The sequence below is a fragment of the Fulmarus glacialis genome, unplaced genomic scaffold (genome assembly GCF_000690835.1).
Source record: "Fulmarus glacialis isolate BGI_N327 unplaced genomic scaffold, ASM69083v1 scaffold14766, whole genome shotgun sequence".
Classification (NCBI taxonomy): domain Eukaryota; kingdom Metazoa; phylum Chordata; class Aves; order Procellariiformes; family Procellariidae; genus Fulmarus; species Fulmarus glacialis.
The window spans coordinates 18,437-33,220 of NW_009220251.1; the positions used below are offsets into that span (position 1 = coordinate 18,437).

At 37.2% G+C, this 14,784-nt stretch overlaps 1 protein-coding gene across 1 annotated transcript; it reads right to left on the minus strand.

The window, feature by feature from the left end:
- Positions 1–445: 445 nt before the first annotated feature.
- Positions 446–10,746, minus strand: LOC104078883 (fibropellin-3-like; the record flags this gene model as incomplete). Its single annotated transcript, XM_009580700.1, has 4 exons — positions 446–619; positions 1,134–1,248; positions 7,645–7,772; positions 10,553–10,746. Coding segments are annotated over 4 exons (611 nt in total), but the record flags the coding sequence as incomplete, so codon positions are not given.
- Between the last annotated feature and the right edge of the window lie 4,038 nt (positions 10,747–14,784).

Consider the following 14,784-nt stretch of genomic DNA (forward strand, 5'->3'; position numbering starts at 1 on the left):
CTTTGCACTACATCCCTTCCTAAGCTATTTTGTTAGTATGCCTGTATCCAGCTTTGTATCTTGCTGATTCTGATCTGTTGACTTGACTACCCAGCTTGACTGCGAACCTGCTTCATCACTAAGGACTTGTCTGGTGATCACTGGACTTTTGGCTGAATCTGTGTATCTGCTGTGTTCCTGTGGGTATTGAGGGATTGTGCCCCTTGTTGGTGAGGACACTGTCCCTGATGACCTTGCTGTCACCCTTGGTTCCAGTTGTCCTCCCCTTACAGAGTAGACTACTTTTCCTACTCCCTGAAGCAAGGAGTAACAGTAATCCTAATAATATATTTTGTCTGAACACCCAAACAGTTAAGTGGAATAGGACTAGATACATGGCTCTAGGTGGCCCTGCTTGTGCAGGGTAGTGGACAAGATGACCTCCAGAGGTCCTTTCCAATCTCAATCATTCTGTTATTCTGTGATCATCTCGTGTTATTTGCAGAACAAAAGGTTGTTTAGAGTAATCTTTAAGTTGTTCCCGATTACTGCTGTTGGGGAAACTAGTTCCTCTCTTTTGACAAGCTATGGCCAGAAGAATCTTGGTCCATGATGGATCTTCTTCAACAATTTTAAAGAGCTATTTTGAAAGTTAAAACAAGCAGAATTACAGTTTTTCAACTTGTCAGTTGGAATCAACCTCACGGCACTGCAGTTTCATCATCAAACTTCTAAGTTTGTGTTAAGTTTAAATCTGCTTATTTTAAATTACTAATTTGATTCTGGTTAAAACAATAGCAACAGATGTACTCAATTCAAGTGATGTATTTTTAACGGCTGCAACATAGCTGTGATTATCATCTGTGTGGATAATAGCACTGGACCACAATTAGTTATATATTCTTTTTACTATAAAAGTATCTTCAGTTCTCTTACTTGATATAGTACAAAACACAGTCTCAGTAGAAAAGTAATAAAAAAATCCATATTACCCAAGTGAATCGTCCTTGTGTTATTGATTTAAATAAATAACAAACACATAAATGTATGTCCCTCTTGTCTCTTAGAGTAATGAATGCATTTCAAGTTCTGCTTGTCTGAAGCTTTTATACTTTGGAGCACTGAATTAGTTTAACATGTATTAAATTACTTACAGTGAATCCTCCAATTATATTAAGACACAATCCTTCATTCAGGCAGTTGATGCTGAGCAGCTTGCAGTAGTCAATTACTTCCTCACAGTTCTTTCCAGTGAATCCTGGCATGCAGCTGCAAATACACCAGAGTATTTTAGAGGACTTGCATTTTAAAAGTTCATAGTATTTAATTATATTCCATAATTCTATTAAAAAATGTTCTTGGGGTAACAAAACAGACCTCGTATGTTATTTAAAATAAACAGAACATGTTTTCAAGCAATTAAAAACCATGATTCTGGATATTTTTGCTTCTCCATAAAATATTATGCTTAGGTATGTAAGGAACAATGTGAAGAACCTGTGGAGAGGACAATGTATGGTTGTTTTTGTGTTTGCTTAATTGTAATTCGGTATTTTCTTTAAAGGAGAAAACTAGCATTCTATTTTGTAGCAGTTGGTTAGTTCCATGTGATGCCAATGGAGCTGTGCATAAGTCTTATATGGCAAAAGGAACTGCAGACATTTCTTCTGCTTCATGTAAGAACTTGTTATTAGTAGGAGAAAATCCTTTTCTTACTTAGCCCTCCAGTGTTTAAAAAAATTCCCTATACACAAAAAAAAGAGATGAGATTCAAATGGATAGTAAACAAGTCTTATTCAAAAGCAATAAAGGAACAGTGTAGAAAAAATATTTGAATATTTATATCTTGCTCAAAATGTAAAATCGAGGCTGCAAAAACTCTCTTTTGCGTTTTGATAGATACATAATCCCTGTCAAATTCACTCAATATATTCTTACAGACATGCTTAGCATGTTCTTCTGTCTAAAGGCTCTTTCTGGTAGCATGGAAAGAAAAGATTCATGTAGAAGTTAGCTGAAAATTTGTGTTTGTGAAGGAACCCAAAAGTAATAAATAGGAAGTTTCTTCAGTTTTTTCTGAGGGATACTTTGTGTAATGACTCAGCCCAGAAGCTGGAAATCACGAAGATGATACAGAATTGCTTCTGTTTTTTCTATACTCTTGCTCTTGATGGATATGAGATTCAGTTGTGTTGCTTACGTTTCCCCATTTTAAAAAATAACACTATCCCTGGTTTCAGAATGCGTGAAGGCTCTCACAGTTATGTAGCATACAAAAGTACAGGATATATTTTCAATAGCAAATGATCAGGCAACAACATTCAATAGAAAGTATCTGAGTTAACCGTATTTTCTAAATCAGTTAAAGATACCTAATCAGTGGCTATGGCTATGCTTCTGAGGGATGCACAGAGGCATCCAGCATGTCCAGAAGCTTGTCACTTATTAGCCTTTGGTGAAGTGTTAAACAGGCTGGATTTCACCTAAAACCCCTGGAGAGCATCCACACTGTCCATGCGTAGGACCATTTGGACAGAGGTAGGTGGATATGGGAAAACCTTCTCTAGATAGTTATTTTCTTTGAGGCTAGTATAGACACAACCACAGGAGGACACTCTATACAAGTAGCAATGGACTACATAATCCTCACCCTCCTCTTGAAAAAATTGCTGTATGTAAATCCTATAATTATATTGCTACAATTTCAATACTTGGAATCAAAATTCTTGCAAAGTTTGTTCTTAACAAATTTCCGGTTCACTTATTGTAGCTAAAAGGAGTTTTTCATAATACTTAGCTGCTTTTATTTCAGCGTGTTCAAAGATATCAGATAGTTACATCCTTATTTTTCCCTCTAAAGAAAAGTACTCATATCAACAGATAGCATATTTGTTGTCTTTTATATTACAGCACCATTTATCCATGTATTATATCTATATAAAAAAGGAATATGAAGTAAAAAAAAAAAAAAAAAATTGTATCTTTTGTTATAATTCCATATTTAAATAACACTTAAAACCAAATCAGAGCAACTCAGTTACAATGTTTGTTTTACTGATTTGTTTTTACCTATGGTCCGAAATCAGGTGAAAGAGCTCCTAGTTTTCTTGGTTCAATTTATTTAGGTAACCTATGACTGTTTCATAAAATAGATAATTTAGTAAGACAATTTTAGAAACTGCTTCTTCTAATTTTTATATTTTCTCATTTTTTCTATTTTTGCTTTTGTTGTTGTTTTGCAATAGACATATCAATGTCAGAGAAGGTAAGAGTAAATTAACAGCAAGAAAGTTGACAGTAAAGTTCCAAAGATTACACTAACCAAACAAATTTTCTCAGAACACCATTTCACATTTTTGTGACTTTTTATTGTCCTAAAGAACAAGGGTAATAGAAGAAGATACAAAATAAACAATCACAATTAATTGTGATGGATATCCTTGTTCACGGCCTATTTGAATTCACCTTAAATTTTGACATTTAAGAAAAAATGTTAGTATTAGATTCTTAGCACAAAGCTGTGTATGATATCAAGACTGAAAGGATGGAATGAGGATACAAGATAGTCATACATCACAACTGAAGTGAAGAAAATTATATTGAGTCTGTTTGGTTATATGTTTAGAATGGAAAACAACTGCTTTCCCAAAGAAGAAAGGATAAGTAGATAGAAGCTGAGATGGTGATGGATATAAGCAGAATGTGGCTGCGTAAGGAGAAGCAGACAAAATAAGGGCAACCAAACCAAAACAAAAAGGATTAAAAGGTCAATTCAGCTATTATTTGAATTTGTATATGTATGTGAGCTAAATGTCATTACATTTATTTAAAATGTTAAAATGCTGTAAAAGTGGATCAGGTAGTAGTATTACACTGAAGGAAACGCAGTTTTTTGTGGAGTAACTAGACATAGTCATAACCTACAGCATTTGACATTACCAAAAATGAAACAAAACCTCCACTTAAAACTTTGATTGAGCAGCTCCAAAACCTCCTGAATAAAGCAACATTGTTAATGGTAGGTTTTCTTTGGGTAAATGAATTAAAACATGACTCACAGCCAGAAAGCTTCCAAGTCTGTGACTTAAAAAAGCTGAAACTGTTAAACCACTGTTCCTATAGGCTTTCCGACAGCCTCTATCATTCAAGTAGCTAATGCAAGACATAAATTTAAAGAGAGAATTTTGAATCCTAAAACCAGTAAAACTGTTGGCCTTCTCTAAAACTCGGCACCTCCTCTACATTTCAGCACTCTGACTTTGTCAAGACTGCAGCTCTCACAACCAAATTACTGAATCTGGTCTCCTTATGAAAAGTACGTGATTCATACTCCCTCAAAATGCTTTCTCTCACCTAAATGTCTCCTTCCAAGCATGCAAGCATAAATACACACAGAATTTACACTTACTAAATATTTGGGATTAAGGGGTAGAAAACTGATCTCATTTTCACAGAAAATGAGGAAATAAATTTCAATTTGTTAACAATAAACACTAAAAAATATTACAATCACTTCAGGGACTGAATGGCAAAACTGAGGCTGAGTATTGAAACTAAGTTCCAACGCTGCCATACTTATCTAACATTAAAAGTTTGCAGTTTTAGTGTCTGGTTTAGGACAGCAGTTCAGGCTTTCTCTGTACCTCTGTACAGAGAAGATTCAGAACCTCCAGAAGATGCTTCATTTCACCTGTCCTGGATACATTTCTCTTTGGAAGAGATGAGTCACTTTCTGGAGTTCTTCTCTTCCTTCACCAAGAAAGTCTTATGTGCAGCTTAGATGCCAGGGAAAACTATGTGAATTAAATACTATCCAAAGTTTTTATTTAAACAGTATGTACAGGGCTAAGCACTCGATGTTGTACAAAGCTGAAGGATGCACTCTTCATTACTCTATTCATAGTGTTCTCTCTAGGATGTTATTTCCTTTTTTTTAGAGTGTTCTTAGTGTTAAAAATAATAAGCTTATAACCTATCCCATTTCTCAAACTAGCTCCCACAAATGTGTCTTGCGTGTCTCAGCAAATATGTATTTTACAGATAGCACAACTGAATGCATAAATAATACACAAATACTAAAAGTAAAACCTAAGCACCACTGATATTAATAGGATCTTAATGCTTGATATTAGTAGTAAACAGGATTGTACCATCTGAGCCCAAAACTAGAACCTCTAGTACCTAATTTTACCACATAATTGAAGTGATTCTCTTGATAGTCAATACAAATCATAGAATCATAGAATGATAGAACCATTAAGGTTGGAAAAGACCTTTAAGATTACTGAGTCCAGCCATTGTCCTAGTTTTTGTTGGGATAGAGTTAATTTTCTTCCTAGTAGCTGGTATAGTGCTGTGTTTTGGATTTAGTATGAGAATAAGGTTGATTATGCACTGATGTTTTAGTTGTTGCTAAGTAGTGTTTACACTACTCAAGGACTTTTCAGTTACCATGCTCTGCCAGATGCACAAGAATCTGGGAGGGAGCATAGCCAGGACAGCTAACCCAACTGGCTAACAGGGTATTCCATACCATATGATGTCATGCTCAGTATATAAAGCTGGGGGAAGAAGAAGGAAGGGGAGACATTTGGAGTGATGGCGTTTGTCTTCCCAAGTAACTGTTAGGCGTGATGGAGCCCTGCTTTCCTGGAGATGGCTGAATACCTGCCTGCCGATAGGAAGCAGTGAATGAATTCCTTGTTTTGCTTTGCTTGTATGTGTGGCTTTTGCTTTACCTATTAAACTGTCTTTGTCTCAACCTGAGTTTTCTCACTTTTCCCCTCCCGATTTTCTGCCCCATCCCACCAGGGGGAGGAGGGAGTGAGCGGCTGTGTGGTGCTTTGTTGCAGGCTGGGGTTAAACCACGACCACCGTTAACCTAGCACTGCCAAGTCCACCACTAAACCATGTCCCTAAACACCACACCTACAGGTCTTCAAAATACTTCCAGGGATGGTGACTCAACCACTGCCCTGGGCAGCCTGTTCTAATGCTTGACAACCTTTTCAGTGAAGAAAATTTTCCTAATATCCAATCTAAACCTCCCCTGGTGCAACTTGAGGCCATTTCCTCTTGTCCTATCACTTGTTACTTGGGAGAAGAGACCGACACTCACCTCGCTACAACCTCCTTTCAGGTAGTTGTAGAGCACGATAAGGTACCCCCTGAGTCTCCTTTTCTCCAGGCTAAACAATCCCAGTTCCCTCAGCCGCTCCTCATAAGACTTGTGCTCCAGACCCTTCACCAGCTTCATTGCCCTTCTTTGGACACACAGTTGGGTTGTTAATTGCCCATTTTTACTTTCTGTTATATTGACCTAAATAATGACTCCTATTCTCACATAGTATATCAATTGAAAGACTGTTAAATCACCGTGCCTTTCCATAGCTATTTTTATTAACCAGTTTCCATGGTACAATGAGGTTCATGGTACAGACCATTTCTACCAGCGCTTTGTGAAATTGTAAATTATTCAATCTGCATTGCACACAGGGCCAGGATATTTTTTAATTTTTTTTTTTTTTAAAGAAAGGCAATCTACCTCTTGATATTATTTTTTCATGTTATGCATATTTTTAAATGTAAGCTTCAGGCATCATTTCATACTAATTCATGCACCAACATACTGGGTAAAAGAGTGGCTCTGTAATAGTAAATTATTAGTGGCTTATATCTTGGTTTAAAGTATTGGAAAATAAATTATAATTACTATACGTATCTGTATGGGAAGATCTAACTTTGTGTATGTGTTTGTATGTGTATGTGTGTGTATGTATGTATATATGTATTTAGGTGTAAGTATAAATAAAATTGTATGTCTTTTTTTCTTCTTTGGGAAAACTGTAAACATAGTTCTACTTATGTTTTAATTTCCGGACTTCTGAACTGAATCTCTTCTGATGGACTGTAACTTTATGTTCTGTACTTCTGTTTTGTATTTGCAGCTACTAAGTTCATTCATAATGTGTTTTCAGGCTTTTGTGTACAACAGCTTTCAATTTTCTGCTTTTATGATTATCCTAAAATTTGAAGTCGTTTACTGCACTTCAGTAATGCTAAACAGAACTTACTTCAGGCAGCCAGATAAAAGCCAAGCAAATGTGAAGAATACAAATTGTACTCCTTATTGGTGTAAGAAAATATCTACAAAGCTATTTAAAATGGAAGGAAATTATATACCTACTGGGTCATTTTTCTTATTTTCAAATGCATTATTTTTAGCATGGTCTTTCTGAATGAAGCAGTTTTTAATATGCTGCTTGAAGGATCAATCTAAGACCTACTAAAGCATGTCTGTGAATTAGAAATTAACACAGTTGTTTTACCCTTTCAGAAACATGGCATAAACATCATACACCCTGAATGGGCGTGGTACCTGTAGTTTAATTGTCCCACTTGTCATCAGTGTGTCAGGATTTATATATTTTATCTTACAAAAACAATTTATAACTCCTTAAATATTTTAAAACTTTTTGTAGCACTTCAAGACTTTTCAAGAAGACTAACACAGTAGGGCACCAAAATTAAATAAAAAATTGTTAAAAGAAAAGTTTATAGTTTTCTGTGTTCTCTATGACTGATGATATCTTTTCTTTCTACAATCAGTGGGATATAATCAAGTGATCCAACGAAGTACTGAAATAAATTAATTTCTAATCTTACCGGCAGCTATAGTTCTGCTGTTGAGCTACACAAGTGGCATTATTTAAGCAAGGAAACAATTCACATGGATTCAGTATTCTCTCACAGAACTTGCCAGTGAATATTGGCAGGCAGATACATGCCACATCCTATAGAAGAGAAGGAAATCAGAAATAATTATTCATTGTAACGAAGGCAATACAGAAATTAGTGTTTACTTCCATTACTATAGAGACCCTAACTAGGACAGGGTCTCATCATATTAAACAGTTTATAAAGAGAGAACAAAAAGCAGCCCTAGCCCCAAATAGGTTACAAACATAATTTAGGACATGTGGAACAGGCCTTCCAGCACAGATTATACCAGAGTTGGATTTGTTACCTGGAAATATACCAGCTCTAAATTTGGCTGGCTTTGTAATTTCATAACTGAATCAAGAAGGAACTTTATAATTCATTTATATGGTTTTTCCCCATTTCTGAATTTGTTCCAATGTAATGTTTGCATCTATCAAACAGTAACAGTGCACAAGGTACCTCAGATACCAAACAGTATCACTAACTAGAGTAGGAAAGAAAATGGTTTGTAACCTTTTTCCGCTTCAATGTGAAGCACAGAGAGTATACTTCTCTATAATGGTGAAAGACATCTGTCAGTTACTGCAATCTGTAATTTACATAGTAAGAACAGTAAGTTATTTTACAAAACAAGATATTTATTAAAGCTGACGCTCTCATCCTTTTCTATATAATGTTCTTTAGCGGCCTTTTGACATCAAAAAGTAAAGGAAAAATATATAGGGCTTTATTCCCCCAGTGAAATTGGAAGTGTTCAGGTGTTTCTTCAGAATAGGTCTTAAAAGCATGACCAGGGAACTTTATTTTAACATCTATTGAGAGATTTCTGTATGTGTGAAACAAACTACTGCATCTGTTTGTCTATAGAAATGATCGTACAAAATAGTATGTGTTAGTTTATCTACCAGACAAAATATTTAGGCAGATTGCATAATTTAGAAATCTATCAATTTGTTTGGCAATTTGGATGTCTCTTTTTTCTCTCTCTGTGAGTGACTATTTATCACTGGTATATGATAAGTGAGCTTTTGAACTCTTATTTCACTGTTTTGGTTCTGTATAATCATTGCTATTTGCAATAGTCATGCTAATGAAAGAACATCGACAATGCAATTTGAAATACTACCAGATATGGATCTATTATCAAACCTTTGTGAGTCTGCATGAGTTTATTCTATTTTACAAAAAGAAAAAATGAATTAAAAACAGATACCACAGGAAAAGCAACAATAGGAAACAACCACTAGGAAATAAAGAAGACGGATGTATCATGTTTTATATCAGATTTTGTTAGAGAGAGACAAAAAAACAACATCAATAGTTTCTTGAGTGACCTCCAAGCAACTGAACTGAAAATGTGGAATTTGGGCTTTTTAACCTTAGAAATATTAGAAACACTACACATTCAGACAATGCTGTGTTTCTTCATGAAGCATGCAAAGCTAAAAAGTTACATTTAGAATTAAATGTTTTGGCACTTTCATGGAACAGATCCTCCTGGAAGCTATGTCAAGGCATATGGATGACAGGGAGGTGATTAGAAACAGTTAACATGGCTTCACAAAGGGAAAATAATGCCTGACTAATCTGGTGGCTTTCTATGATGGAGTGACTGTGTTGACAGATAAGGGAAGAGCAACTGATGCTATCTACCTTGACTTCTGTAAGGTCTATGACATCATGCCACACAACATCATTGTTGCCAAATAGAGAGATACGGGTTTGATGGACTATTCGATGGATAAGGAATTGGCTGTGTGGCTGTGTCCAAAGAGTTGCAATCAACAGCTCAATGTCCAAATGGAGATCAGTAATAACAAGTGATATCCCTCAGGGGCCCGTACTGGGACCAGTACTGTTCAATATCGTTATTAATAACATAGACAGTGGGACTGAGTGAACCCTCAGCAAGTTTCGGATGATATCAAGCTGAGTGGTGCAGTTGATTCATGAAAGGGAAGGGATGCCATCCAGAGGGACCTTAACAGGCTTAAGCAGTGGACCCATGTGAATCTCATGAAGTTCAACAAGGCCAAGTGCAAGGTCCTGCACCTGGATCAGGGCAGTCACCAGTATCAGCACTGACTGGGTGATGAATGGATTAAGAGCAGTCCTGTGGAGAAGGACTTGGTGCTATTGGTGTATGAAAAATTGGACATGAGCCAGCAATGTGTGCTTGCATCCCAGAAAGCCAATTGTATCCCGGGCTGCATAAAAAGAAGCGTGGCCAGCAAGTCAAGGGAGGTGATTCTCTCACGCTACTCTGCTCTCATGAGGCCCCACTTGCAGTACACTGTGTCCAGCTTTGGGAACCCAGCACAAGAAAGACATGGACCTGTTAGTGCGAGTCCAGAAGATTGTCATGAAAATGGCTATAGAGAAAGGCTGAGAGAATTGGGGTTGTTCAGCCTGGAGAAGAGAAGGCTCTGGAGAGACCTCATTGTGGCCTTTCAATATATGAAGGGGGCTTATAAGAAATACGGAAAAAGAATTTCTGCCAAGGCCTTTAGTGACAGGACAAGGGGCAAAGGGCAAAAGGGTACCCTACTGAAAGGGGGTAGGTTTAGATTGGGCATAAGGAAGATTTTTTTTACGATGAGGGTGGTGAGGCAGTGGAACAGGTTGCCTAGAGAAGTTGTGGATGCCCTGTCATTGGAAGAGTTCAAGGTCAGGTTGGATGGGGCTTTGAGCAACGTGATCTAGTGGATGTCCCTGCCACAGCAGGAGGGTTGGAACTAGATGACCTTTAAAGGTCCTTTCCAAACCAAATCATTCTATGATTCTGTGATTCTGTGATTCTATGATTCTACGATTCTACGTTCAAATAGGGATCTCTGAAGTTTATACTTACATTTGGTAAATCGATACATGTACCTCTGTTCTGACATGGCCTTGAAGAACATTCATTGATATCAATTTCACAACTGTGACCAAGAAAACCAGCAGGACAACCACAAATATATCCAGACCGATTATATTGGCATATGCCCCCATGCAGGCATGGCTGAGATGCACAAGGATCACCAGATTCCTCACAAAATGGACCTAAAAGAAATAAGCACAAAAAATTAGGGAGTGTTTGAGTGAATGATGCTTCTTGATATGTTGCCCATAAACATTACCTTGTCACTATGTTGTGTTTCCCTATTATTTCTCATTAATTCTATTTTTTTTTTAATTTTAGGAGGGATTGAGAGGCTTTTATTTACTGTGTTTTTCTTAAATTGTCTACACTGTGAAGCTCCATTTACTGTCTGGGACACCTATAAACTATCACCATTTAAAAAGCAAAGAACTTAAAATATTCCTGTATGTTTTGTTTGTTTTGGTGAATAAACATGGTAGAAGTATGTGGGAATGTGTAAACTCATCTGTAGCAAAGGGAGGGTGAGAACTGGAACTATAGTCCCAGGAGACACTGAAGAGTCACTGAACATCTCTTTCACAGGGGTTTTTGTTAAGGGAGGTTGTTGCCTTTCCTGTTTATAGATCCAGCCAGTAATGAAGCTGAATGCACTCTCAATAGGTGCACACACAATCCCGTGTGCATGCACACACACACACAGACACAATACAGACACAGTGACCACATGGATCAACATGGAGAGCAGTGTCTTTCCCTGTGCCACATAAACACAAACAGCACTCGTGAGCGTGAACAGCAATGATGGCTCAAACTTTTTCCTCTTCTCTGGCTAGTCAGTATTGAAGTTCACCAGCAAACATACACACTTCCTCACTTTCTAAATGCACAAATAAACCCACGTTAACGGATGCCTCAAATATTAGCACAGGTTTTAAGTCTGTCTGATATCCATACCCCGATCTTGGACCTATTGCCAACTTGCTGGCTCAGACCTTGAGTCATTCCAGATCTGGGTATCATTCTAGTTGCTGGCTAGTCCAGCTTAACCCCTGCCCACTAGGAAGGGTGGTAAGACAGAAACAGTAAAAAAAAGAGACTGCAGTGATCGGATGCAGGGCTCAGCCAGACAAGCGTAATGAGCCGCAGCCTGCTTACACTCAGCCAGCCCTTTTATCACCTTTTCTCTGCATTTTCTCATATTTGTACTTCTGCCGTCCACCTACCTTTGATCCCTACTTTTCTTCACTCTTTTCTTCTCCCAGATGAACAACACTTACCTAAGTGTTTCTCCCCATTGGTCCCAGTTTTGTCACTTCCATACACCAATTCAGTATTTCTGATATGGTTACCAAGATAATCTTGGCTTTATGTGGGATTACTGATATGGTTACCCAGGCTCTGTTGGCCTTGCAAGAAAATAATCCCTGAAAAGTCCCCAGTTCCCCCCCACCTTTAAAACTCCAGGCAGGGGTTTACTAATCTGCCTGCATACCTCAACAGTTATGAGCTGCCTAAGTATTTTGGATAATTAACTCTTTTTAATTGTGCAACATCAAAGATACAACAGAATTATAGCAGCTAAGAATTTACTTCCATTTACTTCTGGAAAATTATATAGCAAATATGCTTTTTACATATCCTGTACTTTGGTACTCTGATTTAAACCACCTTTCTAACACATACTTACAGATTACATCTGAAGCTTTTTTCAATAATTTGCTGTAGCAATAGCATTATCTTTATAATAAATCTATTCTGAAGTAGTAGTATGTATTGATTCCACATTTTGTTAGTTACTTGAATCAACTGCATTAAAAATAGACATTCATAAAACAATAAATTATACTTTACAAAAAGATGTATACTTTTGAAATGGTAAACAGAATAATTTTAACTCAGAATTGTAAACTGCCAAGTAAACATAGCTAATTCGTTCTAAACCAATTAATAGATAAGTATGTGAACCTCTAATAATTTCCTTACTAACACAGGCTAGTTATGTAGAGCAACTGTAAATAGATGGAACAACAGTTACCAGGAGATTAAAATATCACACCCTGTCTCTATTATATACCAGAACAGCTGATGCAAAAAACACTATACAAGAAAATCCCATTAGCAGAAAAAGGGTCAAAACACAATTTCCTTTTTGTCACTCAGTTCATTGGAAATGGTTGCTTCAATAAGGCAAAATGAATTGGATCTATCTTTTAGGACATATTATTCACTTCTCTTTAGCATCAGAGGACATTCAAAGAATCTTTCGTGAATTTGTTGCTATCTCTCATCACCATAGTAACCAAATTACAGCAAAAGTATATTGCAACTTGCAGATGTTAGAGCTTGCTAACAGGAAAAACCAAGAAGACCATTCCTCAGAACAAGGCCATTGACTGGTATTAGTGCATATAAAAGAGAATATTTGCAACATGAAGTGACATGGATTGGTCAATTGTTTCTTATTATTCAATCTACTATTTAACTGTCCTGTTATACTTCAGTATAATATTGTACGCCAGCAGTACTCGTAGATGAGGTTATATATCAATGCTTACCTTATTTTTTTTCCCTTTGACTGAACACATTTGACAAGAATGGGTGCTGCTGACCCACCCGTATTACTAAACAGGAGAAGGCAAATCAGCAAAACAGTGACTCCAACTGCTCTACCCAAAGAAAGGCCAGAAAGTGTAATTCCACAAGCCAAATGGATTAATGAGTTGTTCCTGCCATTGTTTCTACTCCTGAATCCATTCAGTCCTCCCCATTTTTCTGCCACCATTACCAAGATATTCTTAACCTTTTGTTAAAAAAGAGAGTGCAACTTTCTTTTAGGGAAGACTAAAAATAGCTAGAAAAGGCATAGAGAAAAGCCTGAGAGGAGATAAGGAAATATTGTTAATCACAGCACGGGAGACGTATCAAAGGAAAAATTCATGGTTCAAGGATGGTAAAAAAGGTGTTTGTGCCGGTTTTGGCTGGGATAGAGTTAATTTTCTTCATAGTAGCTAGTATAGGGCTATGTTTTGGATTTGTGCTGAAAGCAGTGTTGATAACACAGGAATGTTTTCGTTATTGCTGAGCAGTGCTTACACAGAGGCAAGGCCTTTGCTGCTTCTCATACCACCCCACCAGTGAGTAGGCTGGGGATGCACAACAAGTTGGGAGGGGACACAGCTGGGACAGCTGACTCCAACTGACCAAAGGGATATTCCATACCATATGATGTCATGCTCAGTATATATAAAGTTGGGGGAGGAAGAAGAAGGAAGGGGGGGACGTTCGGAGTGATGGCGTTTGTCTTCCCAAGTCACCGTTACATTGATGGAGCCCTGCTTTCCTGGGGATGGCTGAACACCTGCCTGCCAATGGGAAGTAATGAATGAATTCCTTGTTTTTCTTTGCTTGTGCGCATGGCTTTTGCTTTACCTATTAAAGTGTCTTTAGCTCAACCCATGAGTTTTTTCACTTTTACCCTTCTGATTCTCCCTCCCATCCCACCCGGGGGGAGTGAGTGAGTGGCTGTATGGTGCTTAGTTGCTGGCTGGGGGTAAACCATGACGGTGTTTAACTTTTCTCTTTGGCATCTCCTTGCAAAGGGCAAAAAATTATATTTTTCTTTTTGTTAATTTGGAAAAAGCAGTGTGTTTAGTGTGATTTGGGAGCCAATTACCTAATCAGGTCAAGGGGGATCATTTTAAATGAAGATACTGAGACAGCAACTGCACACATGGTCTAAAACACAAGTCACATCTTTCATAGGTCTATCTGGAGTGAATTCAATAAAAAAACTCTACCAACTGCCTAACATCTTTTAGGAAGAATTCAGTCTTGAACAGGAATGTTTCCTTAATCATCCACGCTACTTATCATTCCCAAACCTGATGACACATTCAATCTATTTTCTAAAGAAGATAGAAAGGTGACTTGATTACAGCCCTTGAATGGGGAAAATATCAAGCATTAAAGGCATCATTAATTCAGTGGAGAAAAGTGTAACAAAAGTAAATGACTGAAAAGAGAAACAAAATGAAATGAAGTTAGAATCATCTCACATATTTTTACCAGTGGGGTCTCTGTACCAGACTACCATAAAATAAATGGATTCTACAGTTGCTGATGTCTTCACATCAATGCTTTTTGAAAGATACTACTTTAATCATTTAATCAGCCTTAATAAATAGGTAAGCAATATAACAACCTTTAGTCAGAACAGA